The sequence below is a fragment of the Oryctolagus cuniculus genome, chromosome 3, assembly GCF_051225735.1.
Source record: "Oryctolagus cuniculus isolate XC-2025 breed Fujian yellow rabbit chromosome 3, ASM5122573v1, whole genome shotgun sequence".
NCBI lineage: Eukaryota > Metazoa > Chordata > Mammalia > Lagomorpha > Leporidae > Oryctolagus > Oryctolagus cuniculus.
The window spans coordinates 101,741,091-101,767,275 of record NC_142869.1 but is presented as its reverse complement, the minus strand read 5'-3'; the positions used below and the strand labels follow the sequence as shown (position 1 = coordinate 101,767,275).

Below are 26,185 nucleotides of genomic sequence, written 5' to 3'. Positions count from 1 at the left end.
GTGGCGGTGGGAGCATGGGTATAGAGGAAAGAATCACTATATTCCTTAAGTTGTACTTATGAAATTTGTACTCATTAAATAAAAGGTTTCTTTGAAAAAAATAAAAGATATATAATCATGAATATTGAGTTCACAGTAAAATTACGCCTTTCACTAAAACATGAGAAAAAATAAAAACCCACTAGACTCACTAATTTAGAGCAGTGCTACTTAAACTATATCCATAGATTGGTACTAGTCCGTGACTCTTTCCAGTCCATGCTGAGATAACATAAAAAAATAGAGAATATTAAAAAATTTTATACTGTAAGACCACACCATTTTATTGGTAAACTATTAGAAGTTCAAAAGCTAAAACAAGAATAAACACAACATTCTTCCTATATGCTAGAATAATTCTTTAATTTTTTTCTTCTTACTATTTGCTGAATTCTTTAACTTAGTGGAAAGTTAAGCTTATGATTATCAAATGAACTGAAAGTATATCATTGTAAAACATAAAAAAAGAACAAAGGAAGGAGGGATGATAGGGGGATATGGTGGGAAGTATCACTGTGCTTCTAAATCTGTATGTATGAAATACAAGAAATTTGTTCAGCTTACATATTTAAAATTCTATAAATCTAAACTTACAATATCCTTACAAAAACTCTAAAAGAGGAGAGATCCTATCATAGCCATATTGTATAGGAAGAAACAAAAGCAAAGAAATTTTATTACTAACATGCCAATGTTCCACAGCTCCTAAGTGGAAGGGAAAGAATTTGACCCGTTATGCTGGCCAGGGTTAGCAATCATTTGGAGATTTAGGAATTTTCATAAACTGTTGAAGATGGTGCATGTATCTATAGTCATCTTGGAGATATATTTGGCTATAATGGTCAACTGAAGATGCACACATTTTTTATAAAGCATATATAGGGGCAGGTGCTTGGCAGTCATTACAGTGCTTCTTGGGCTTTCTGCATCCCATGTTGCAGTGCTTGGGTTCAAATCCTGGCTCTGCTCCTAAATGATCTCAGTTTCCTGCTAATATACACCTCGGGAGGCAACAGTGGCAACGCAGGTATTTCCTTCCCTACAACTGACATGGGAGACCAGGATTGAGCTCCTGTCTGCCAAGCATCTGAGAGGTGAACCAGAGGATAGGAGGTTCTCTGTCTCTCTCACTCTCAAGTAAAATAAACTTAAACAACCTAAAGTATATGTAGACAAGAAAACATATATATTGAAATGTAGGTATTGAAGATGTTGTTGAACTTGTGCAAATTCTCACAGGTATCCATCATAAGAACATTCAATACATCATCATTAAATATAGCAAAATACTGAAAACAATTTCAAAGGCAACACATAAATAAAATTGACTTTTTATACAGTATTCAGCTATTTAGCTGTTAAGAGGAATTAACAGAGTTACAAAAATACTGTGAATAAATTTCAAAGTCCTTCTTATGTGTATAAGAAAGTTCCATATGAGCATATGGGGTATACGATGTGTATACATTTAAAAACACAAGTGATATTATATATCAATTAAGAACAAAGACTAGACTGATGGAACAGGTACACAAAATTCATAGAAGGTTCTCTGTGGGAATATAAGAATATGTACAAAGAGGCTTCAAGGTAACTTAATGTTTAATTACATTTAGAAAATGATGTAAATCATGAATGACAAGTTCTTAATATTTTAAAAATATTGCCTGTGAATACATAATTCTCCATTTTTTCAAACATATTAAAAAGATTTCATGATAAAATGAAAAGTAATTAAAAAATCTTATTTTTTCTGAACAGTAGGCATTACATCGACCATTTCATTAAACCTGTTCAAAGATTTCTCAAGTTCTTGTATTTATTATTTTTTTTTGCGGAGAAAATAGTTGTTTGATAAACACCTATCTGACTGTGCCTGACTAAGATAAATCAGTTTGCCAAGATACACATTTTCAGATTATTTTCTGTTTATACATCCAGATAACTTTTCCAAGTGACTATAAAGATTTCTATTGGATTATTAAGTTGTGTACCCTTTCAAGAAAACACTGTTGTAACCAATAATCCAATATATCATTTTATTAATGAATAGGAAATCATGAAGACTGAACTTTAAAAGTCCAACTCTTATACTGATTTTCACTTTAATCAAAAGAAATCTTACATAAAACATATGGATATAAGCCACAATGAAGAACTATCTGCTTATGTTCAATTTTTAAAAAGCTATATTAACTGCTTTGGAGACAAACTCTATTAAGAATGAATATCAGCAAAGTGTGAAGTAGCCATCTATTGTCTCCTAAAAATATTGTCAGTATACTGGCTCCTATATCATAAATTACTGAACTTAAAATTTAAATCAGGTGGGTATTGTGGCTCACCAGGTTAAACTGCCACCTACAATGCTGGTGTCCTAATGGGTGCCAGTTCAGGTCCAGGCTGCTTCATTTCCAATCTAGCTTATTGCTAATATGCCTGGGGAAAGCATTGGATGGTGGTCCCTGCCATTTACATGACATGGGAGACCCATATGAAGTTTCTGGACCATGGCTTCAGCTTGGCCCAGTCCTGACCACTGCTGCCACTTAGGGGAGTAAACCTGAGAATGGAAAATCTTTCTCTAATTCTCCTGCTCTCTGTAATGCTGCCCTTCAAATACATAAAATCAATCTTTCAAAAAGAAAAAAAAAATTTCCAAAACCAACATGTCATGCTCTTAAGAGAGAATTGCCTTGATATCATTTTGCTTTAGTAAAATATAAGAAATGACATGTACAAAATAAGGAAGGTAGTGATATATATGTCTACCAGTGATAAAGTTTATGTTTATAAATGTTGTACACCACAAGTAGTTTTCACAAAACATTCAAGACTGTAATCTATGTACAATTCTTTTTGTTGATTTTCTTTGAGTTATACTAAAGCTTTGCAAAATTACTTTCACTAGACAGAATATGAAAGAAGTGGATGACTTGTCTAAGAAAAAGAGCCATTCTATAGGTCCTTTTAGACAAAATTGTTATTATAACCATACAACCAGCAATTCTGTATGAAGAGCTTCTGGTTCTTTAAAAGTGATATTACAGTTACAATGTTTTCTTTCCTGCTATTACACAGTTTTTACTGTCTTTTCTGTTCTTACATTTAAGAAAGCATTTGAATGTCTCTCTCCCATCATCAGATACATTTATTTTACACAGTAGAAACTTATGAATTGGCAAATGGTATATAGTTTCTCTGGCTCAATATGTATTATTACTTCCTTTTCTCATTCCTCCAGCTATAGCCATTCTGGGAGTGAATTATGATATTTAAATATTACTGAAATATGATACGGATGAAGGCATAGGGAATAAAATCTATGGAACAAAGACCAGGATGGAACTTCATGTCTTATTCAAACATGTGAATTTATAAGACTATGTCATCTGTTGTCCTTTAGTTTTCCTTAAGGGCCAATTTTTTTTTTCTCTCCCTTCAGTTACTTTCTCAAAAAATGCCAGGCTATTTTTTTGAGTAGTTCTGTTTTATTTTTCCAATTATTTTTAACTCATCTTTTCTTTTCATCAATGTGCTATAGAAATCTGCAGTCTACATTTGCTGTGTGTGTGTGTGTGTGTGTGTGTGCGTGTATCAGAGAGAAGAGAAGAGAGAGAAGAGAGGAGAGGGGAAGGAAGGGAAGGAGAGAAAAGAGAGGGGAGGAGAGGAGAGAAGGAAGGAAGGAAGGAAGGAGGAGGAGAACGAGAAGAGAGGAGAGAACAGAGAGCAACAGTTGCAATCCCACTGCTTCACTCAGATCCAGCTCCTCCCTAATGTTCCTTGGATAGCAGTAGCAGATGGCCCAAGTACATGACTCCCCTAACACCCAGGTGGGAAACATTGATAGAACTCTGGGCTCCTGTCTTCGGCCTGGCCTAGCCCTCATTGTTGCAGTCATTTTGGAAGTGAACCAGTGGATGCAATCTCTTTCCCTCTCTTTTTCCCTGCATCTCTGTAACTCTACCTTTAAAATAAAATAAAGTAAAAAAGCCTTTTTTATATTTAGTATAACTTAGTGTCTTTTACTTGATTTGATTTAATAAATACTTTTTATTCCATGGATGAATGAATGCATGAATATTTAGCTCTGAAGAAATTAAGTATGAAAGAAATAATGATTATTATGGGAGGAGAAGGAAAGAAGCAGAGAAATGAAGCAAAGAAAGGAGTGAAGGAAGCAGCAAAAAGGAATTGTCCAAAAAATTAATGAAATTAATGGATGGGTGACTGGTTTTTGACATTTAAAATCAAGTAGGTATTTATCAATCAAATCTATCAATGGATAGTTCAACTAAGAATGTCTAAAGTTTAATACATGGATTAATTCTTACAAAATAATAAGAAAAAGCAGTAATCATAATAGGAAAGTGGTTAAAAAAATTTAAAGGATGCAAAAGGCTAATGAACATAAGGACAGATGCTCATACTGAAAAATAATACGAAAAACAGATAGGATAGCAATAATATATTACTTTATTCTTCTCTATTAGTGGAGATATTAGAAAGCTGAATAATTGTCAGAACTTTCAAGAAGGTTAACACATAGGAAGCAGACAGATGGAGACTCTGCAACTAATACTGAAAGCAACTGGAACTGCTTAATTATAAAACATGTAAAAACATTCTGTGAATCAGTAATGTTGTCTCAAAGAAATTTTCATGCTGATCTATAAGAATACAGTTAAATATATATCTACACAAACATTATTTGTTTCATTATTTGTGTAGAAATTCGGAGGAAAATTGAGTGTACTTATATGATAGAATGGATAATCAAAAAAGAAAGGTATATGCCATGCAATACAACATAAAATTGATAACATATTTATAACAATGTAATACAACATATTACATTAATAAAAGTAATGAATTATGTATATAGCACAGGTCCTAAAAACAGTGCTAACTGCAAAAAGGTGACAGGCTATAACATACATATATATCAACATCATTTATACAAATTAAATATGTCTATATAAAACAACTATATATGTTAATATTTATTGTTTCCTTTTGAAAGGCAGAGGGACAGGGAGAGATGGATAGAGTAACAGATATAGATCTTTCATCTGCTTGGTCATTACCCAGATGACTGCAAAAGCTAGGCCCAACACAGGAGCCAGGAACTCTACCCTGGTCTCCCATAGGAGTGGTGGGGACCCAAGCACTTGGACCATCTTCCATTGCTTTCCCAGATGCATTAGCAGGAAAATGGATTGGAAGCTGAACAGCCAGAACTTGAACCAGCACTCCAATACAAGATTCTGGAATCATGGGTAGCAACTAAATTCATAGCACCAAAACACCAACAATACATATTTAAAAAAATATATAAACCACATTAGGATTTTTTTTTTGATGACATAAGTGAAGAAGAGAAATATGAAATAAAGAAAGAGTAGGATGGAATCTTCTATGAGATTAAAGTGAATATTATATAGACCAATGCCAATACTATGCCAGAAGGTAAGGAGTATAATTAACTCAAAACTTCAGGCATGATCACCCAAAAGATAATGGGGGGAAAGGAGACAGTAAACACAAATGTAAATGATGAAAACAGAAAGGAACCAATTACTTGGAAAAAGATTAAAATCTTCCTCTATTAAACAAGAGTGTGTTACAGAATTTTTATGTTTCATAAGAAATATAAAATAATTTAACCTCAGCTTTAAAGAAAGCTTGGGTACAAAGGGTGACAGAAGAAAACTCATGAAACCTAGACTATTCAAAGGCATCATGTAAGTAAGAGCACACACACTACAGAGAAATGCCCTGGATCCTTGCAGTAAACACATAAATGCATAAAACTTCTAATTTACCAGCAGGAAGAATAAAGATCAAAACTTTTGTTCTAATAACACTTAGACCCTGTGCAAATGAGGCCAAATTTCCAGGTTTCAGTTTCCATCAGCATAAAAATCAGCATCTTCATACTATCCAATTGGTTTCTTGGTAGTAATAAATACATTATCTGTCATGTTTTAGGTATTTGATAAACTGACAAATGGAGAGAGGAATCCAGATCTGGAAGATGAGAATTAACACCAAGAGGTCTTATAGATATTAAGAATAAAGAGTTGGGGCCGAAGCCTTGGCTCACTAGGCTAATCCTCCACCTGCGGCACTGGCACCCCAGGTTCTAGTCCTAGTCGGGTCCGGATTCTGTCCCAGTTGCTCCTCTTCCAATCCAGCTCTCTGCTGTGGCCTGGGAGTGCAGTGGAGGATGGCCCAAGTGCTTGGGCCCTTTACCCGCTTGGGAGACCAGAAGGAAGCACCTGGCTCTTGGCTTTGGATTGGCGCAGCGTTTAAAAACATTATAATAATAAAGTTGGAGGATTCTAGGGAGAACGTGGAAGATATTGTCATCCTGAATAATCACAGATGACTGTGATCAGAGTACATGAAGAAGATGACACAATGAAGTGTCTACATGCAAGAATTTTATAGGGTCCTGTTCATAGTGAACTCAGTTGTATTACTAATGCTGAAAACAGCAGTAATGTTCCTCAAATGGAAACCCACAGCAGAGGATGAGAACACATCACTTTGGAAAGAAAACATGAGCAAAAAGGAAGAAGGCCCTTCCTTCTGGTTGAAGGATTTGGGTAACAATCAACAGATAATACAGAGCTAATTTAAAATTGTGTATAGAAGTTAACATGTAAAACTGTCGTTTTGTTAAGTAAAGTGATCGGTGGTCAGCGTATCAATACTCCAGGGCTTCATTTCCCTGATCTCTTCACCTTAATTTCTCAGCACACTCCAGGGTAGGCCACCTGCTCACCAACTCTTCATTCTTTTTTTTATTTTACAGGAAGAGTTAGACAGTGAGAGAGAGAGAGACAGAGAGAAAGGTCTTCCTTTTTCTGTTGGTTCATCCTGCAAGTAGCCAGTACAACTGGCGTGTTGTGGCTGGCACGCTGCGCCAATCCGAAGCCAGGAGCCAGGTGCTTCCTTCTGGTCTCCCAAGCAGGTAAAGGGCCCAAGCACTTGGGCCATCCTCCACTGCACTCCCGGGCCACAGCAGAGAGCTGGACTGGAAGAGGAACAACTGGGACAGAATCCGGCCCCGACCAGGACTAGAACCTGGGGTGCCAGCGCCGCAGGTGGAGGATTAGCCTAGTGAGCCAAGGCTTCGGCCCCAACTCTTTATTCTTAATATCTATAAGACCTCTTGGTGTTAATTCTCATCTTCCAGATCTGGATTCCTCTCTCCCTTTGTCAATGAAAACACTACTTCCTCGTTTCTCAATAGTCTCCTCCTCAAACACTGGAGAAATCAGAGGATGAGAACAAGTGTGCCATAGAGAAGATGGGTACGTCTGGCCAAGCTGAGGTATATACACTACTCAATTGCAGAAGGAGGGCTGAATTCAAAAAAGACTAAGGAGAAAAAACAGGATGTGGACAAAGAGAGCACCAATGAACAGGACAAATCAAACATGAGCTTTGAGTCCTGAAGACCAGAAGGAAATTGGAACCATTGACAGAATGAGGGATACTTGAGAAAGAGAATGAGTACTTTTAGCCAACTGATTTTGAAGTGACTTGTTGATACCTAGGGAAGTAGACTTGGATAGTAAGAAAGATGAGATAGTGGAAGGTGCAAAAGCCACAGGAATCATATTTGAGATGATAAAGGAAGCTTTCAAGTGGAAAAACCACTCCAAGGAAATACACAGAGTAATATAAATGAATAAGCGCACTGCCTCCTTGAAGTAAGGCTTGCATGTAAAAAAAGAGGAAAAAGTAAGGCTTACATAATGAACACAGTGCACCATAGCCTTTTTTCCTTAAAATCTTTGTAAATTGGAAAAAATATAATTTTAACAACATAGAAATAGAAAATGAGAGAATATAACACTAATCTAGGCTAAGAGAAAATTTAAAAAAGGAATATTATAATGTTCTTTGCAATGTTACCAGAGTATGTTGTAACTTTGGTAGTGGGCTGCTTAACAAACAGCAAAGAAACCTGAGATAAGAAAGAAACACACTCAATAGCAATATTCTGACTGTTCATACACTAAAAGAAGCCAATGTTTCAGGAGAAAGGTTATTTGTAAGGTATGACAGAAATAAGTAAACAACAAATAAAATAGATACTAAATATCAAAAAGTGAGATTAATAGACATTCTAAATAGAAAATAATTATCATGTACTTGGTACTTATGGGAGATCATTTGGTTTAAATTACATAATGAGATATTACATGATATGATGATAGGAGTTAACAGAGAAAATAGAATCAGATCATCAATTCATCAAAAAAAGAGATTATAAATAATTTAGGAAAGAAAGAGTAAAAGGAAAGGAAATTTCAAAGAAACTATGAATGAGGGAGTCATGGCTCTAATATGAAGCATAAAACCATCATTATCCCTTTTTAAAATTTTTTAAAATGAATTAAGTATAAGTGTTGAATTCAATAGAAATAACAGTTTAGAAACAGGAAGAATTGAAATAATGATGAATAAAAGAATAAGGAGAAATAGCATATGTTTAAAGTCTAATTATTACTAGTCAGTTCATTTTAATTGAACAATGAATTTGCTGTTTTTTAAAAAACATGAAGCAAATGAAATAAAGGAAAAGGTTTTTGCTGAAGAGCCCATGGGATTGTTTTAGGCATGGAAAGCCAAGACACTCTGGCAAAAAAAAAAAAAAAAAAAAAAAAAAAAAAACAAAAAACAAACCCAAACCTAGATGGAGGATCTCTGCAAGTGGGATCCCAGTGGAAAGAATGGGCCATCAAAGAAAGCGGTGCCTTTCTCTGAAGGGAGGAGAGAACTTCCACTTTGACTATGGCCTTGTCTAAATAAGATCGGAGTTGGTAAACTCAGGGGGTTTCCATGGCTTTGGCAGCTTGTGACAGGAGCCTAGGGTGATTACTGACGCCATAAACAGGAGTGTTGATTGCTGGGTCAACAGCGGGAGTCGCTGTGCACTTGCTCCCCATGTGGGATCCCTGTCCTTGATGTGTTATACAATGTGAATTAATGCTATAACTACTACTCAAACAGTACTTTACACTTTGTGTTTCTGTGTGGGAGCAAACTGTTGAAATGTTTACTTAACATATACTAAATTTATCTTCTGTATATGGAGATAATTGAAAATGAATCTTGATGTGAATAGAATGGGAGAGGGAGTGGGAGATGGGAGGGAGGGTGGGAGGGAAGTTATGGGTAGGAAAAAGCCACTGTAATCCAAAAGCTGTACTTTGGAAATTTTTATTTATTAAATAAAAGTTAAAAAAGAAAAAGAAAAAGGTTTTTTATAATATATAATCAGTTTAAATAAAATTGTTTTAACACCTAACAAAACTTATCTGCAAAAAAAAAAAAATACTAACAGTGGTATTTGGCTCTCTATAAGATTCAGAAAAGTATTATTTATAAGCAGGTTAAATGCTCCATGTGAGAAACAATTCATTTTAACTTTAAAACATAAAATAAACATTAATCATACATTTTTGCATTCTTCCTAAGTTATAAATAAAGTCAGATGTGTCTGAACTAAGAGTAGAAGGGGTCACTTACATTAGAATTACCTTTACACCTGGTCATCTATATTTGAATGTTGAATTATTTTAATATAGAATGAAAGTTGATATTTACTTCATTTAGTACAAATTCACTCCAACTGGGGCCGGCGCTGTGGTGTAGCAGGTAAGGCCACCACCTGCAGTGGCAGCATCCCATATGGGTGCTGATTCGGGTCCTGGCCACTCCACTTCTGATCCAACTCTCTGCTATGGCCTGAGAAAGCAGTGGAAGATGGCCGAAGTCCTTAGGCCCCTGTACCCACATGGAAAGACCTGGAGGAAGCTCTTGGTTCCTGGCTCCTAGCTTCAGATTGGTCTAACTCCGGTCGTTGCGACCAGTTGATGGAAGATCTCTCTCTCTGCCTCTCCTTCTCTCTTTGTGTAACTCTAACTTTCAAATAAATAAATCTTTAAAATATATATACATATATATATATAAATTCACTCAATTTTGTCACTTATACCCAAAAAACTGTTACAAAGTCAATTCTTATAAACATATCTGACAACAAAACTTGAGCAATAGTTTCTTCACTGTAAGGTGCAGATGAACAAAATGACATTATTATCACACAAATTGCTATTTTTTCATATTATCAAGCTAATTACTCTGTGAGAATCTTGAATAACAAAGAACAGAATAAATGTCTGCTAGCAAGGACTCCTAGACTCAATGATTAAGGGATCAATTCAAAGGAAATTGTGACTATACGAGCTCAGGGGGCCTCCATGGCCTTGGCAACTCATGACTAGAGCTGGGGAGGATTGCTGATGCCTTAAACAAGAGTGGCAATTTGTTAAGTCAACAATAGGACTCACTGTGTACTTACTTCCCATGTAGGATCTCTGTCCTTAATGTGGAGTTCAATGTGAATTAATGATATGACTAGTGCTCAAACAGTATTTGGCACTTTGTGTTCTGTGTGGGGGCAAACTGATGAAATCTTTATTTAATATATACTAAATTGATCTTCTGTATACAAAGATAATTGAAAATGAATCTTGATGTGAATGGAATGGGAGAGGGAACGGGAGATGGGAGGGCTGTGGGTGAGAGGGAAGCTATGGGGGGGAAAAAGCCATTATAATCCACAAACTGTACTTTGGAAATTTATATCTACTAAATATGAGCTTTAAAAAAAAGGAAATTGTGACTATAATAAATGTATATGCACCCAATTAGAGGGCCTATGGCCATTGGAAAAAAATGTTAAAGGATCTAAAAGAGACATGGACTCCAATACAGAGTAGTAGGGGACTTCAACACCCCACTTTTAGCAATACCTACAGAATTTTTATCCCATATTTACAGAGTACACATGCTTCTAACCACTGCTTTGAACCTTTCTCTAGGATAAACCACATGCTATGCCATAAAGCAAGTCTCAGAAAATTCAAAAAAATTGAAATCATAGCATGTATCTTCTCTGACCACAATGGAATGAAGTTGGAAATTAACAATTCAAGAATCTGTGGAACATATGCAAACAAATGGAGACCGAACAACATGCTCCTAAATGAACAGTGGATCATAGAAGAAATCAAAAGGGAAATCAAAAAATTTCTAGAAATCAATGAAGATGACAGTGCAACATATCAAAACCTGTGGGATACAGCAAAAGCAGTGTTAAGAGGGAAGTTTATAGCAATTGGTGCCTTCATCAAGAAATTGGAAAGTTACCAAATAAATGAGCTATCAATGCATCTCAAGGACCTAGAAAAGCAACAACAAATCAAACACAAAATTTGTAGAAAAAAGAAATAATTAAAATTAAGAATAAACAAAATTGAAACCAAAAATGCCAAAGATCAGTGAAACAAAGAGCTTTCTGTTTGAAAAAAAAATTGACATATCATTGACCCAACTAACAAAAATAAATAACTAAATAAAGAAGGAGAAGAACTTAATCAATAAAATAAGATGAAAAAAGGAAATGTAATCAAGGAAATTAGCAGATATAAAACAAAAGCTATTAGTCTATTTGACATAGAATTAGAATCTGATCCTTTGTTAAAGCAATGAGGTTTTTGCAATGGTAGTAAATATTCTGAAAAAATACAAAAAACCTGTTTAAAAACTGCAGCATCTCCTTTTAATGGTTTTGTTTAATTGGTGACTGTCAGTTTCTAGCCAGCGCCAGTAAGCTATTTCCTCTTTCCTAGTTCTGACTCTGTTAAGATTATTCCAAGTCATATTTAAGATTTTATTTTCAATTTTTGGGATGACCAAAGACAGATTTTGTCTTCTGTTGAAGTAATATATTGTGTTCTCTTAACGTCTCTCTTCAGTTCTGATTGTTTAAAAACAGCTGACTTTTTATTAAGAGTTATGGTTTGTTTAAATCCATACTTATTCTAAAGGATTTGAATAATCATTTTGTATCAGTGATCAAATATAGCCTATATTATGTCATGATGTTAAGGGAACCTACTTCAACCAGATATTTTTAGACTCCTTCACATTTTTGATAAGCATTAAAAAAAATCCAAGTTCCAAATTCTTTGACTTTGATATTTACAGCTGGGCTGGCCCTTGGAAATATCAAAAAATATATCTCTCATCTTGTAGAGATTCCAACTACTAAGGCTATGTGGATTATATTAGAGGTACTATCGAGATGTAAAGCAGTGCTAAATCTTAAATTCTGATAATGTAAAATACTATTGATACAAATGTCCAAAAGTTACATAAGTCTAATGATCTTGTGTTACCAGACATGATGATTATCTTAATGAAAAAGGCCCAGAGGCCTAAAAGTGTTATATGTTTTATAAAATCCTACAGGTGCTTTCAAAAATATTGTATGGAATGATCAAGTGCCTCTTGTTGGTTAATGGGTTTATAATTTTAAACATGGCTATTTGAAATCTTTGTCATCACAGTTTTGTATTTTCCCAACCCTAAAAATCCGATTTAATGGTCATGAAATTAAAACATTGTTGGCTCTGTGCTTGGATGTGTACTTTTAGGTTCTAAAGGACCTCTTTACCCATCATGTCTATTGTGTTCAATATCTGGGACAGTTCTGTAAGCCAATAAGTTCCAACTTAGAAAAAGGATGGTTAATTCAGATTACTGAGAGCAAAAAGTAACTCTAATTGGTTGATGGTAATTAAAAAAAAAAAACAGCAAAGATTTTAGGAAACTCTTACTGAAGCTCCTTTATTGTTTTATCTTGTATGTTATACTGTACATGTGCACATATTGTATGTCTACATGGGAAAATTTATTGAGCTCTGTTTTAATTGGCTTATAGATAAAATGCGGCTAAAAATCAAACTGCTAAGTTAATCAAAGATACCTTTTGGTTCGTGTGACCTAAATCTTTGCATCAGATGTTTTAAATTTGTTGATATGTTTGTACTTGGGTTTGCTAGTCAAACAAGTTACTCTTGTGTTAGATATTTATCAATGTTTTCAGATATATGCACTCTTGCCTTGAATTTTATAGAAGGCCTTGGATTTTCTGGTAAATGATTTTATAAGTTATTATTTAGCAGTTAAAATTGTTTGCTAAGTCTTCATTTGATATTGTTATTGTCAGCACGCAGTCTGGGAAGCCTGACTTGTTCCCTCACTTCTCTATTCTCCTCAAGTTGGGAAACTAATTCTATACTGAAGGACTCTCTAGGATGCAAAATTTGATCTTTAGACCTTATAAAAGAGATGGCTAACATTTTTGTGTAATAATATATATATATATAAAATATAGCCAAAATGAAAACTTAAATTATGATTCCACAGCTAGATATACTTTGCCATTGGCAAACTGTTGATACAAATGTTCAAAAGTTACATAAGTCTAATGATCTTGTGTTATCAGACATGATTATCTTAATGAAAAAGGCCTCCCTTTTTAAAGCAAACAGAAGGAGAGAGTTTTACTAATGACTTAAAATTTTATGGATAAGGTAGTCATCATTTTGACATAGCTTTCCTCAAGAAAAACCTTTCCTCAAAGAAAAACCACTATCAGAAAATGCCTGTGACTACAGATTTCTAGTTTAGGCCATCAAAAGTTAGGGACGGAACACCCCCTTGACTTGAATCCTCTTAAAGGTTTCCTCTGGTATGTTTTAACAAAAACCAGGTGGAAGAGGAAGCTTGGCACAGAAGCAATGCAAAGATAGGTGGCCAATTAATGGCTGCTTTACACGGTGATCTGCCATCAAAGAGACCCAACAGGTCAGTCCACTGCATAGGTTTTCAATGTAGAAAGCCAGGGCTTCAGAAGTCAGCTCATGAATAGCCCTCGTAGCTATGCCAGCCAATGGGTCACTGGAAACAGATCTGCCCTGGAGCCGAAGGGCTCCAGGTCAGAGTCACAGGCCTTGTTGGCTCTAAGCTGAAAAGCCCTTCACTCGGCCCAGCTTCCAAAGTAACCACTACTGCTGAGGGGATGGTCATGCAGGGTCAGCAACACTGCAGGTAGAACTGTATATTACCTAAAAATGTTTTCCTTTTAGAATTGCCACCTACCTTCTCTTTGAGCCAGCTCCCTTCCCAGGCTGGCTAGATAATGGAAGTCAACAGGGTCCATCCCTTATGATATACCCTATGCAAAGAGATAGATAGCTCTGAGCCTCATAACTGACAAGGCCTTAAAGCCCACCTGATTATTATCAAGTCCCTTCTGTCAGTTTCTATTTGCCTCTCCATGAGAAAACTTGCTTTTGGTTTAATAATGACTATGTGCTCTGTTTTAGATCCTGAGTTGAGCTTGTTAGATTTGTTTTTTTCCAGACTTGGAAAAGTAAAACTCTAGGTGGCCATGTACAGGAGACCTCCGTTGGAAGCAGTTTCTGCAAGCTGGCACTGCACCCCCTGGAGAAGCCTCCGCCACTGAGAAGCCACCTGCTGCAGCAGCCCTATCTTAACTCCCCTTCCAAAATACTCCTCTTTTCAGCAGGAAGCAGCCAGTATCCCCTAACAGATGGTGGGGTACCTTCTGGTTGAGGGGGATTGTGAGGACTCAGATGGGTTAATATGTAGTTAAGGTGGTCTCAATGGAATTTAGTGTGTAGAATATTGCTTCTCCCCTAAAAGGTTACCTTTAGTAAGAACAAACAAGCCACCCTCCTTCCTTCAGAATTCCCAGATTTACCATGAGAATAGCAAGGGAGTGGTGATCACAGTTTATTGTAAAAACAAGTCACAGATCCCACCCCTCCAGATGTTTTTGTTTTGTTTTATCAAGAGCAAACCAGATAGGATAAAGAATCATAGGTTTAGTCCCTACCTGGTAACCAAATGCCAAGCTGATTGTCAAGTTTGTTTATCCTTTGAAATTCTACTTAAAAACCCAAGTGCAACGGGGCCCTTTGGGATTTTTCCTGTCTTGGAAGCCCCGCTCCATGCCACTCTGACTGGGGGACTTTGACTCTAATTAATCTTTTTAAATATAAAAAGGGAAAAATTGATACAACATTCGCCCAAAAAATTAAATAAATAAAGAGGGAGATGACCTTAATCAATAAAATCAGAGATGGAAAAGAAATGCAACAGTAAAAAGAATCATCAGGGATTACTACAAAGAGCTGTATGCAAAAACATTGGAAAACCTAGAAAATGGATAGGTTCATTGAAACCTATAGGCTACCAAAATTGAGCCATGGAGACATAGAAAGCTTAAACAGACCAATAACCAAGATGGAGATTGAATCAGTAATAAAAATACTCCCAACAAAGAACAAGACAAAGATGCCCACTCTCACCAATACTATTCAATATAGTCTTGGAAATATTAGCCAGGGCCATTAGGCAAGAAAAATAAGTCGGAGGAAGCCAAACTATCCATATTTGCAGATGACATGATTCTATATATAGGGGATCCAAAAGATTGCTATTAAGAGACTACTGGAATTCAGAAAAGAAGTTGGTAAAGGGGCATGATGTAACATTAACTCACAAAATCAATAGCCTTTGTATACATAGACAATGCCATTGCTGAAGAAGAACTTCTCAAATCAATCACATTTACAAAAGCTGCAAAGAGAATTAAATTCCTTAGAATAGATTTAACCAAGGAGGTCAAAGATCTCTATGATGAAAATTGCAAAACATTAAAGAGAGAAATAGAAGAAGCTACAAAAAAAATAAAAAAGAAAGAAAGAAAGAAAGAAATCTTCCATGTTCATTGATTGGAAGAATCAATACCACCAAATTGTATATACTAAAAAAATAAATTTACAGATTCAATGAAATCCCAATCAAAATGCCAATGACATTCTTCTCAGATCTATAAAAAAATAATGCTTAAATTAATATGGAAACACAAGAGACACTGAATAGCTAAAGTAATCTTATACAACAAAAACGAAGCCAGAGGCATCACAGTACCAGATTTCAAGACATACTATAGGGCAGTTATAATCCAAGCATCCTGGTACTGACAAAACAAAACAAAACAAAAAAACACCACCCAAAACAGATATGTACACCAATGGAACAGAATAGAAATTCCAGAAATCAATCCACACATCTACAACCAAATTATCTTTGAAAAGGAGCTAAAAACCAATCCTTGGATCAAGGACAGTATCAACAAATTATTACAATTATTGGGGAAACCTGCAAGACATTGTCATTTGCAAAGACTTCTTGGAAAAGACCCCCAGAAGCATAGGCAATCAAAGCCAAAATTGACAAATGAATTTATATCAAATTGAGAAGCTTCTGCACTGCAAAAGAATCATTCAGTAAAGAGAAGAGGCAGCAAACAGAATGGGAGAAATTATTTGCAAACTAAGTTAAGTGATAAAGGATTAATATCCAGAATCTACTAAAAGGTCAAGAAACTTAACAACAAAACAACAATTCAGTTAAGCAATGAGCAAAGGACCTGAAAAGGTATTTTTTAAGAGAAGAAATTCAAATGGTCAACAGACACATGAAAAAATGCTCAGGATCACTAGCCATCAGAGAAATGCAAATGAAAACCACAATGAGGTTTCCCCTAACCCCAGTAAGAATGGCTTTCATACAGAAGTCAACAAAGAATAAATGCTATAGAGGCTGTATGGGAAAAGGTACCCTAATATACTGATTGTGGGAACATTAACTGATGCAGCCACTGTGGAATACAGTATGGTGTATACCTCAGAAGTAGACCTCAGTAGACCTCAGAAATCTGAACATAGACCTACCATCTGACCCAGTTATCCCACTCCTGTGAACTTATCCAAAGGAAATGAGGTAAGTATATGAAATAGTTTTCTGTACCCCCTTGTTTAACGCTGCTCAATTCACTGTAGCTATATACGGAATCAACCCATATATCCATCAATTGAAGACTGACTAAAGAAATGATGGTATATACACATTACACAATACTCACAGTAGTAAAAAAAAAAAAAAATCAATCCTATCATTTGCAACAAAATGGAGGCAAACTGGTAATCATTATACTTAGTGAAATAAGCCAGTCCAAAAAAGACAAATACCATATGTTCTCTCTGGTCAGTGATAACAGAGTACTTAAAATGTATCTATACAAGCAAAATTGACACTTTAAGATGAAATGATTTTGAACAGCCTTTGTCTCAACTGTTGAGGAACATTTTTTTTTTTCATACTACTTGCTGAACTCTTTTTTAAAAGATTTAATTTATTCATTTGAGAGGTAGAGTTACAGTGAAAGGGAGAGACAGAGAGAAAGGTCTTCTGTCTGTTGCTTCACTCCCCAGATGGCCGCAATGGCCGGAGCTGTGCCGATCCAAAGCCAGGAGCCAGGAGCTTCTTCTGGGTCTCCCACATGAGTGCAGGGGCCCAAGCACTGGGCCATCTTCTACTGCTATCCCAGGCCATAGCACAGAGCTGGATTGGAAGAGGGGCAGCCAGAACTAGAACTGGCTCCCCTAGGTGATGCCAGTGCCACAGGCAGAAGATTAACCCACTGTGCCACAGAGCGGGCCCTACTGAACTCTTTACTTAGTGTAGGTTAATCTTATGAGTGTAAACTTATGTGAACATAGATCTTTGTAAAAAAAAAAAAATACAAATAGGAATAGGAGAAGGAAGAGGAGGAATGATAGGAGTGCAGGTGAAAGCTAGGGTATAGTGGGAAGAATTGCTATGTTCCTAATATATGATTCCTAATATATGTTCCTAATATATGTTCCTAATATATGCATATGAAATGTATGAAGTTTGTGTATCTTAAATAAAAGGTTCCTAGGTTAAAAAAAAAGGAAAAATTAATGGTCCAGAGGAAACAACCACAAAATAAACACCAAGCAAATATAAAATCAAGAATTTAAAATGTTAAAATAATTCATAGCCTGAAAAATTGTTTATTGCCATATATTATTTTTCTAGAATTGCTCTGTATCTATGTAAAACAAGAGAGAAAAATCTGTAGCTTGATTTCTGACTTCAAGATGCTTATTTTGTCATTTGAAAGATAAGGAATAAGGAAAGAAGACAGTCAGTTAAAAAATGTAATCACAATTTTCCATGGACAGTATATTCTAGAATATAAAAGACAAACAGGGGGTAAGCTGGATTCTTTGGATGAAGATCTAATTAATAAATAAGCTTTGAGCTAGGATTTTCAAAGAATATCCAGGGTTTCCAGAGATGAATACATGAAAAGTACAATTGAGGAAGCAGCAGAATGAATAAGGACTACGATGCATAGGTTCTTAGCCGCTTGATGAAATCTGTGGATTTAGTTGTTCATTAACAGTCAGGGCTATGCTGATCAAGCCACCATTTCCCATAGTGTCCACCTCACTCCAACAGGTTTCCCTCTTGGTGTTCAGTCAGTCGTCACCGATCAGGGAGAACATATGGTATTTGTCCCTTTGGGACTGACTTATTTCACTCAGCATGATGTGTTCCAGATTCCTCCATTTTGTTGAAAATAACTGGATTTCGTTGTTTCTTACTGCGGTATAGTTTTTTTATCTGTTCTACTTAATATGACTGGTTTAGATCTGTAATTGATGCACAGTTATTCTTAAGTGTTGAAAATTAACTGAAATGTGATCCCTGTTGAACATGGTGGTGGGAATGGGAGAGGGAAGAGATGTATAATTTGGGACATGCTCAGGCTGACTTGCCCCAAGTGGTGGAGTTGGAAGCATACCAGGGGATTCCAATTCAATCCCATCGAGGTGGCATGTACCAATGCCATCTCACTGTTCCAGGTGATCAGTTTCAGTTCACAGTTGGTCATGGTGAAGGGACTGGGAGTCAAAGGGAGCACATAGACAAGTCTAGTACCTGCTAACGCTAACTGATGGAGTAAATAAAGGGGAGAGTGATCCAACATGGGAAGTGAGATACTCAGCAGACTCATAGAATGGCAGATGTCCTAAATAGCACTCTGGCCTCAGAATCAGCCCTAAAGGCATTCGGAGCTGGCTGAAAAGCTCATGAGAGTATTTCAGGCATGGAAAGCCAAGACACTCTGGCAAAAGATCTCTGCGAGTGAGATCCCAGTGGAAAGAACAGGTCATCAAAGAAGGAGGTACCTTTCTCTGAAGGGAGGAGAGAACCTCCACTTTGACTATGACCTTGTCTAAACAAGATAAGAAACGGAGAACTCAGAGGGCTTCCATAGCCTTGGAAACTCATGACTGGAGCATAGGGAGATTACTGATGCCATAGACAGGAGTGTCAATTGGTAAAGTCAACAACAGGAGTCACTGTGCACTTACTCCTCATGTAGGATCTCTGTCCTTAATGTGCTGTACATTGAGATTTAATGCTATAACGAGTACTCAAACAATATATTTCACTTTGTGTTTCTATGGGGGTGCAAACTGTTGAAATCCTTACTTAATGCATACTAAACTGATCCTCTGTAAAAAAAAAAAAAAAAAAAAAAAAAAGAAATTATCAATTCCCAACTTGACTCTCACTGGGATTAAACATGACAATAGGTCTGCTCTGATTTCATCATCATTTAAAAAAATCATCTATTATTTTTCACTTTATGTTTCTGTGTGGGAGCAAACTGTTGAAATCCATACTTAATGTATACTAAGCTGATCTTCTGTATATTAAGATAATCGAAAATGAATCTTGATGTGAATGGAAGGGGAGAGGGAGTGGGAAAGGGGAGGGTAGTGGGTGGGAGGGACGGTATGGGGGGGAAGCCATTGTAATCCGTAAGTCGTACTTTGGAAATTTATATGCATTAAATAAAAGTTTTAAAAAAAAAAAGAAATCTGTGGATTTGTGGATCGCCTCTCAAAGTTGTAAAAAGTACAAAACAATAGTTTTCAAAAAAGAAAATAGTTTTCAAAAAACACATACCCAAGAAAACAAACATATTAAAATGTAGTTCTTGAGATCAAACAAAAATGCTCTTGATGTAGGCAGGAATATAAGATAAAACTGAACAGGTTGTGAGCTGGAAGACGACGTCTTTACCATGCCCCTGTGTGACCTCATGCCCCTACCTGGCCACCTGTGAGCCCACCAGCCAATCAGGTTAATTAACTACTCCTCTTTGAAAGTGGGTTAAAAGCCTGGGACATGGTGTGCCAGGCCCTTTTCCCTTTCTTTGGCCTTTTGCCATTGGGGGCGCTTGCTGCTGCCCTGTGCCTCCAGGGCATGTGGTCTTCGGGCCACCCGCCACATGGTTCCTGGTCTGCATGCTCCTCCACGTGTCTGGCTCCTGGTACTTGGTGTGAATCCAGATTTATCTCTCTTTTAGATAGGGCCCTCGCTCTCCTATGCATCTTTCTCACTGAATAAAAGCTTAAAAACTTTTCACGCTGCCTTGTTCATTTATGCTGGTATTCAGAATTCTTCTCTGAATATTAGGCAAGAACCTACACAGGCTTATTAATATTGGGAATTTATTATTAAGCACACGGGGTTGTTGCACGGCACACCATATTCCAATATCACTCTTAGATACAATCATAAATGTGGTTATTTATTTATTTTTATGCTACAGAATTTGATCTTTTCTTGAAAATGTATTTCAAACTATCTTGGATTCCCTTTTGTTTCTTAGAAAGTTGAGGACACAATTTCAGGCATGGAAAGCCAAGACACTCTGGCAAAAAAACAAACAAACAAAAAAAAAATGACCTATATGAAAGATCTCCATGAGTGAGATCCCAGTGGAAAGAACAGGTCATCAAAGAAGGAGGTACCTTTCTCTGAAGGGAGGAGAGAACTTCCACTTTGACTATGACCTTGTCTAAATAAGATAAGAGTCAGTGAACTCAAAAGACTTCCATAGCCTTGGAAACTCATGACTGGAGCATAGGGAGATTACTGATGCCATAAACAAGAGTGTCAATTTGTAAAGTCAACAACAGGAGTCACTGTGCACTTACTCCTCATGTAGGATCTCTATCCTTAATGTGCTGTTCATTGTGATTTAATGCTATAACTAGTACTCAAACAGTATTTTTCACTTTGTGTTTCTATGTGGGTGCAAACTGTTGAAATCTTTACTTAATATATACTAAACTGATCTTCTGTATATAAAGAGAATTGAAAATGAATCTTGATGTGAAGGGAAGGGGAGAGGGAACGGGAAAGGGGAGGGTTGCGGGTGGGAGGGAAGTTATGGGGGGGGGAGCCATTGTAATCCATAAGCTGTACTTTGGAAATTTATATTCATTAAATAAAAGTTAAAAAAAAAGAAAGTTGAGGACACAGTCCCAGTAAAATGACCTTATTAATGCATTTGATAATAGCATTGAGAAGTTAGTATAATGACTGCAAGTAATTAATTAGTAGTGGTTTTCAAAGTCAAAACATAGGTGATATTTTGAGATAGCCACAGCAATTCTAATGATATGGATGTCTACTATTATACTAGAGACAAAGTCATAGTTGCTGCCAGTTACTTCAGTAGTCTATGGCATGCATTCACAATTCAAAGATACTAAACATTCAGGTGGAAATTAAAGAAAATGAAGATGTAATATTTTCCTCAACAAAATTCACAGACCTTTAATTCTGTCTATTACCCCTCAGATTCTAAGTGCCCCATATTAAGAATTCAGAGAAGATGGTTGAGAAGCCAACACCCTCTAAGTACCCACTGGATTCAAAGCATAGTAACAAGTGTTTCATGTCATCCTTACAAGATGCTTTAAGGCCAAAATTACTACAAAAGACATTGTTACTTTAAAAATCAGGTAATTTAGGCTCAGGATGTTTCACATAACCTACCTACAGTTGCATTAATAAATGCCAAATAGAGGATTAGAATCCAATGTCAGATTCCAAAGCCTTTGTTTGCTTTTCCCACTGTGAAATATCACCCAGAGAATCAGCAGAATATTTTAATGGATAGGCAGAAGATGAACACAGCCAGAGAAGCCACTTATTTTCAAGAGTGGTATAAACAACAACTGAAAATGTGGCAAGAATTTGGAGAGTTCGACAGAGTACTAAAGAGCATTCATATATAAATAAAGTGAATGCATTGGAGTATACAAAAATAAGAAGGCACAGATTATGATAAACAAAACAATATTTAAAAAAATAATCAGATGGTAACAATTCAATGGGTTACAACATGAAGGACTATTACAACATTTTCAACAAGATTTTGTGGTAGACCTGACATGACACATAATTAAATGCCTTCTCCAAAATTGGTTGGAGCCTTGTGTGTTGGGTTGAATCCTTTTATTAAATTCTTGATGGTAATGTGGGATTTTTTTTCTCAAATATATTTTAAACAGACACCAAAAATCTACTTACCAACACTTGTGCAACTTTCACCATCCACATCCAGCCTCCACCCTTCATAACATGAGCACTTGACTGTATGCTTGTGCTGTTCACACACTTGACTGCACTTTAGATGATTACTACAATAATCCACAATTTCACACGTTTTATTGTCTTTGTTGAGTTGAAGTCCTTCAGGGCAGGAACAGACAATTCCTTTTCCAGGAACAACAGAACAGTGATTGCTACAGCCTCCATTGTTCAGCGAACATTCATCTATAAAGGGGAACCAATTGCACGTCATATCAATAGCTTTCCTCCGTTAAATACTCATCACTGAATTAAATTCTCTAACCCAGGAAATAGAGTCAGGGTGTTACAAATAAATATTAAAAAACTCTGTGGGCTTTTGTTTTTAGAGGTTGGGATAGAAACTCTACTTAGGATAGGAATTGAGGATGGAAGGTTTTTCACATCTATAAAACTTTGGAGTATAATTTGTTTTACTTGATAGACAGAAAATGAGTTCAATGTTTCTATCACGACAGGAAAGAGATTATGCTAAGGCTTTTCACAGCCATGCAAAGTTAGTTGCAGGGGCTTGCAAAAGGGATGTACATAAATTGATGTTGTGACTATTTGACTTTTCTCAATATTGATAAACAGGCAAATGCACATATATATATATACTCATGTATAATATCTTCATATCTTTTTATATATCTATAACCTGACCTATAGTGACAATGCAAAAACATGTTACTTTGCCTTTTACTATCTGCAGGTGTTTGTTTTTAAATTTGGTAAATTGTACATTGTGCCCTATATGTTAGTTAGTATGATTAATTCAATGAGGTTATGAAAGCACAAAAAAAATCCACTAAAAAGTGTCCTGGAATTTTGGATAAATTAATGAGTATCTAATATTGAATGTACAAATAATGTTATTAGTCTGTAAAAAAACAGATTTTTTTCTTTCATATATATGTATATATATGATACACTGTTATGACAAAAATCAACACCTAACTCTATTCTTGAATGACTCAAGTCCCTTCATATTTGTTTCTTCAGTACATACTTATTTCCTCTTAAAATTCATTGATCTCCCTGAAAAATAATCTCTTCACTAAAATTTGAGGATACTTACTCTTTTAAAAATATTTATATATTTATTTGAAAGATAGAGTGACAGGACAGAGAGAGGGAGAAAAAGATGTTCCACCATCTGCCTCCTAGCAAAATAGAAGGAAATTAGATTTGAAGCAGAGGTAAGACTATCCCAGGCACCATCATGGGATGTGGGCAGACCAAGTGGTGGCTTAACCCACTGTACCACAACATTTACCCCAAGATTTATATTCACAGGTTCTGCTTTTCCTCATATACATGACATAGAAGCATAGAAAGCATTTTAATCCCTGACCAGTATTTGGGGTTTATGCTCTATCTCTACCACTTCACCCTGCAAAGATCAATGTGAAGCATTCTAATAGTTCAGTAGCTCCTGGTGTTGCAGTTGGAATGAAACTTTAGTTTTAAGATTCTCCTGTCTCTACCACCAGCTTCCTGGTAACATCTTCTGCTCTCTGGAAACCTTTGAAGTGTTTGAGCAAAGCTCCTCAGTTGATGAATTGAGTGAATAGATAACAAGAAGTGATTTTCAATTTTGGGATAGTCAAAGAAATGAATTCAGAAGGAATTAGCTCCTTCCTCTTTTATTTTCCCAATTTGGCAAGTGAAGCATACAAGCATAGGCTGTGTTTCCTTCACACTTCCCTAACCTTTTTTTTAATGACTGCATCTTCTCTTCTCTGCCTTTTATTTACTTTAACTAGAACGATGGGGAAAGGATGGAAAAGCATTGCTGTTTTCAATATCCGCCGTGGATCAGGCAATACTATCATGGTTACCTGATAAATAACCTTGCCTTTATGTTAATGATGAGAAAACTGACATTAAGAAAAATTAAGCCTCTTCTAGAGACTTATTGGAAAATAGATTTTACGCTTGTCAAAGTCTAGACTCCTTCTCTAATTACACACTTTCACTTTTCAGCGTACCAAATCCCCTTCTCTTCTAACTGCACCCACACCATTCACGGGCGAGCTTCACATGAGGTTTGTCTTTCGCCCTTTATGAGCAAGCTTCTTACCAACCCACTCCATTATGGAGAACAACTTGGGAGATCAAGGAATGAAAACAAAAAACAAAGCCAGTCATCTTTTATTTGTCAATTGTTTTGCTGCTTAATTTTAGATTGTGTTTTTCTCTGGGTCTGACTCTTTGTGTTTATGTTTCAGCCTCATGGAATAAAGACTGCTGCGTTTACTGTTTCAAGGTTATCCGATACAATCACAGGTTCTGCAAGGTGAAAGAACATTTTACTACAAGATTTTAAAAAGAATAAAAGACTCTTTTTGGTATCACTCAGTAGTATGCTTTCACTGCCCAATTAAGATCAAAATAGACCTTTGGACTTAAATGTACTGTCTTTCCCATTTTTTTTCCCATCAACTTCATCATTTCCTAAAGTGACTCTCTCATAGCCTCATTACTGTTCTCATCATTCTGTAAACTCTTCATTACTGTCTTGGTGTCACCTTCAGTATTTTCCAGAAAACGTGTGTTTCAAAATCTCCTTGCTAAATCTCTGATCTCCTCACAGAGAAGGAAATGTGATCTTTTATGTATGCTGTTTTTCATAAGGAGCATGGCTAGTCAGAGAGGTTTCAAAGCTCACTGACATCATTTTAACTATGTAAAGCATACTGAAGAAAGCTACTGCATGAGGACTAAAAGCTTGAGCCACAACAATATCAAAACGAGTACAGTTCAATAGGCTTCATTAATCCAGTCTCTTTGTTTTCCTAAAAGCCAATTTCTACTGCAATGATTAGAAGGTACATTACATCGGTTCATAAATAGGTTTATACTCCATCTCAAAGATCAGTGATTAGGAGGGTCCCTTGTTTTGAGTGACTCACTGATGACAATCAGCTCAATTGTGTCAATGGCACTGACCAGCCAGATATAAGAGACGCACAATTCCACAATTCAACTTTCAAGTGAGTTAGATACAAGCTAACTTATTCTGTCTTATTTTCAGAAACTTCTGATCATATTTAAACCTGCTTCTATAGACAGGGCTGAAAAATGTAGATAAGGTTCAGTATTAACCATTACATTTAAAAGGAATGAATGGAAACAGGAAGGCCACTGTAATAAGTAACAACAAGTGTGTGGAAAATGTCTAGTTTCCAGAGCAAAGGAGGCTAAATGTGCAATACCACAAAGACTGCCTTCATCAGATCCATCAGGACAATCTCTTTTTCCATTGCAGAGTTTCTCTGGCTGCAGACAGACTGAAGTGTCGTTAGCACAAGGGTACTTGGGTGGTCCACACAGGAAACTGTCACAGTCATCTTCATCTGATTGATCTTCACAATCAATATCTCCATCACATATCCATGCTTTGTTGATGCATCTCCCTTAAGCAAACAGAAACAACAGGCATTTGAGCTTTGTAATTAGGTCTCTATAATAATAGGTAGCCAACACTGTGTTCAGTCAGAGGCAGAATTATTTGACATTACCAAGAAATCTATTTGCTGATAGCTTGACAGTTTATTTTCATGAGAGCATTTGAATGCTTCTTGCCCTGGCTGTTAACGTGCTGTTAATGTTTAAGCCTTGATATTTATTTAGTTTCAGGTTATTGTTTTGTTCATTAAAAAAGAAGAAGAAAGGTTTCTGTCAATGATTGAAAGTATTATTATAGTACTTTCAAAGCAAACTTGAAAGATACGTTTTAATAGCAGTGCCTTTCAAAGCCCTAAATTTAGGTAAATGCTATCAGCAGCTATCACAAAGCTAAAATCAGACAAATGCTTTACATGATCAAAAGTTGTCTGCTATTTACATTTCTAACCTTAAA

General features: G+C 36.1%; 1 protein-coding gene across 4 annotated transcripts in view; it reads right to left on the bottom strand.

The window, feature by feature from the left end:
- The window catches only part of LRP1B (LDL receptor related protein 1B), a 2,138,546-nt gene that overhangs the window by 785,455 nt on the left and 1,326,906 nt on the right, over positions 1-26,185 (bottom strand). For all 4 annotated transcript variants that reach the window (XM_051849573.3, XM_070071546.2, XM_002712121.6 and 1 more), the window contains exons 22-23: positions 25,539-25,739; positions 22,279-22,524 (exon numbers count right to left, since the gene is read on the bottom strand). In XM_051849573.3, the coding sequence (XP_051705533.3) occupies positions 22,279-22,524; positions 25,539-25,739 (447 nt within the window). The remainder of the gene's footprint in view (positions 1-22,278; positions 22,525-25,538; positions 25,740-26,185) is intronic.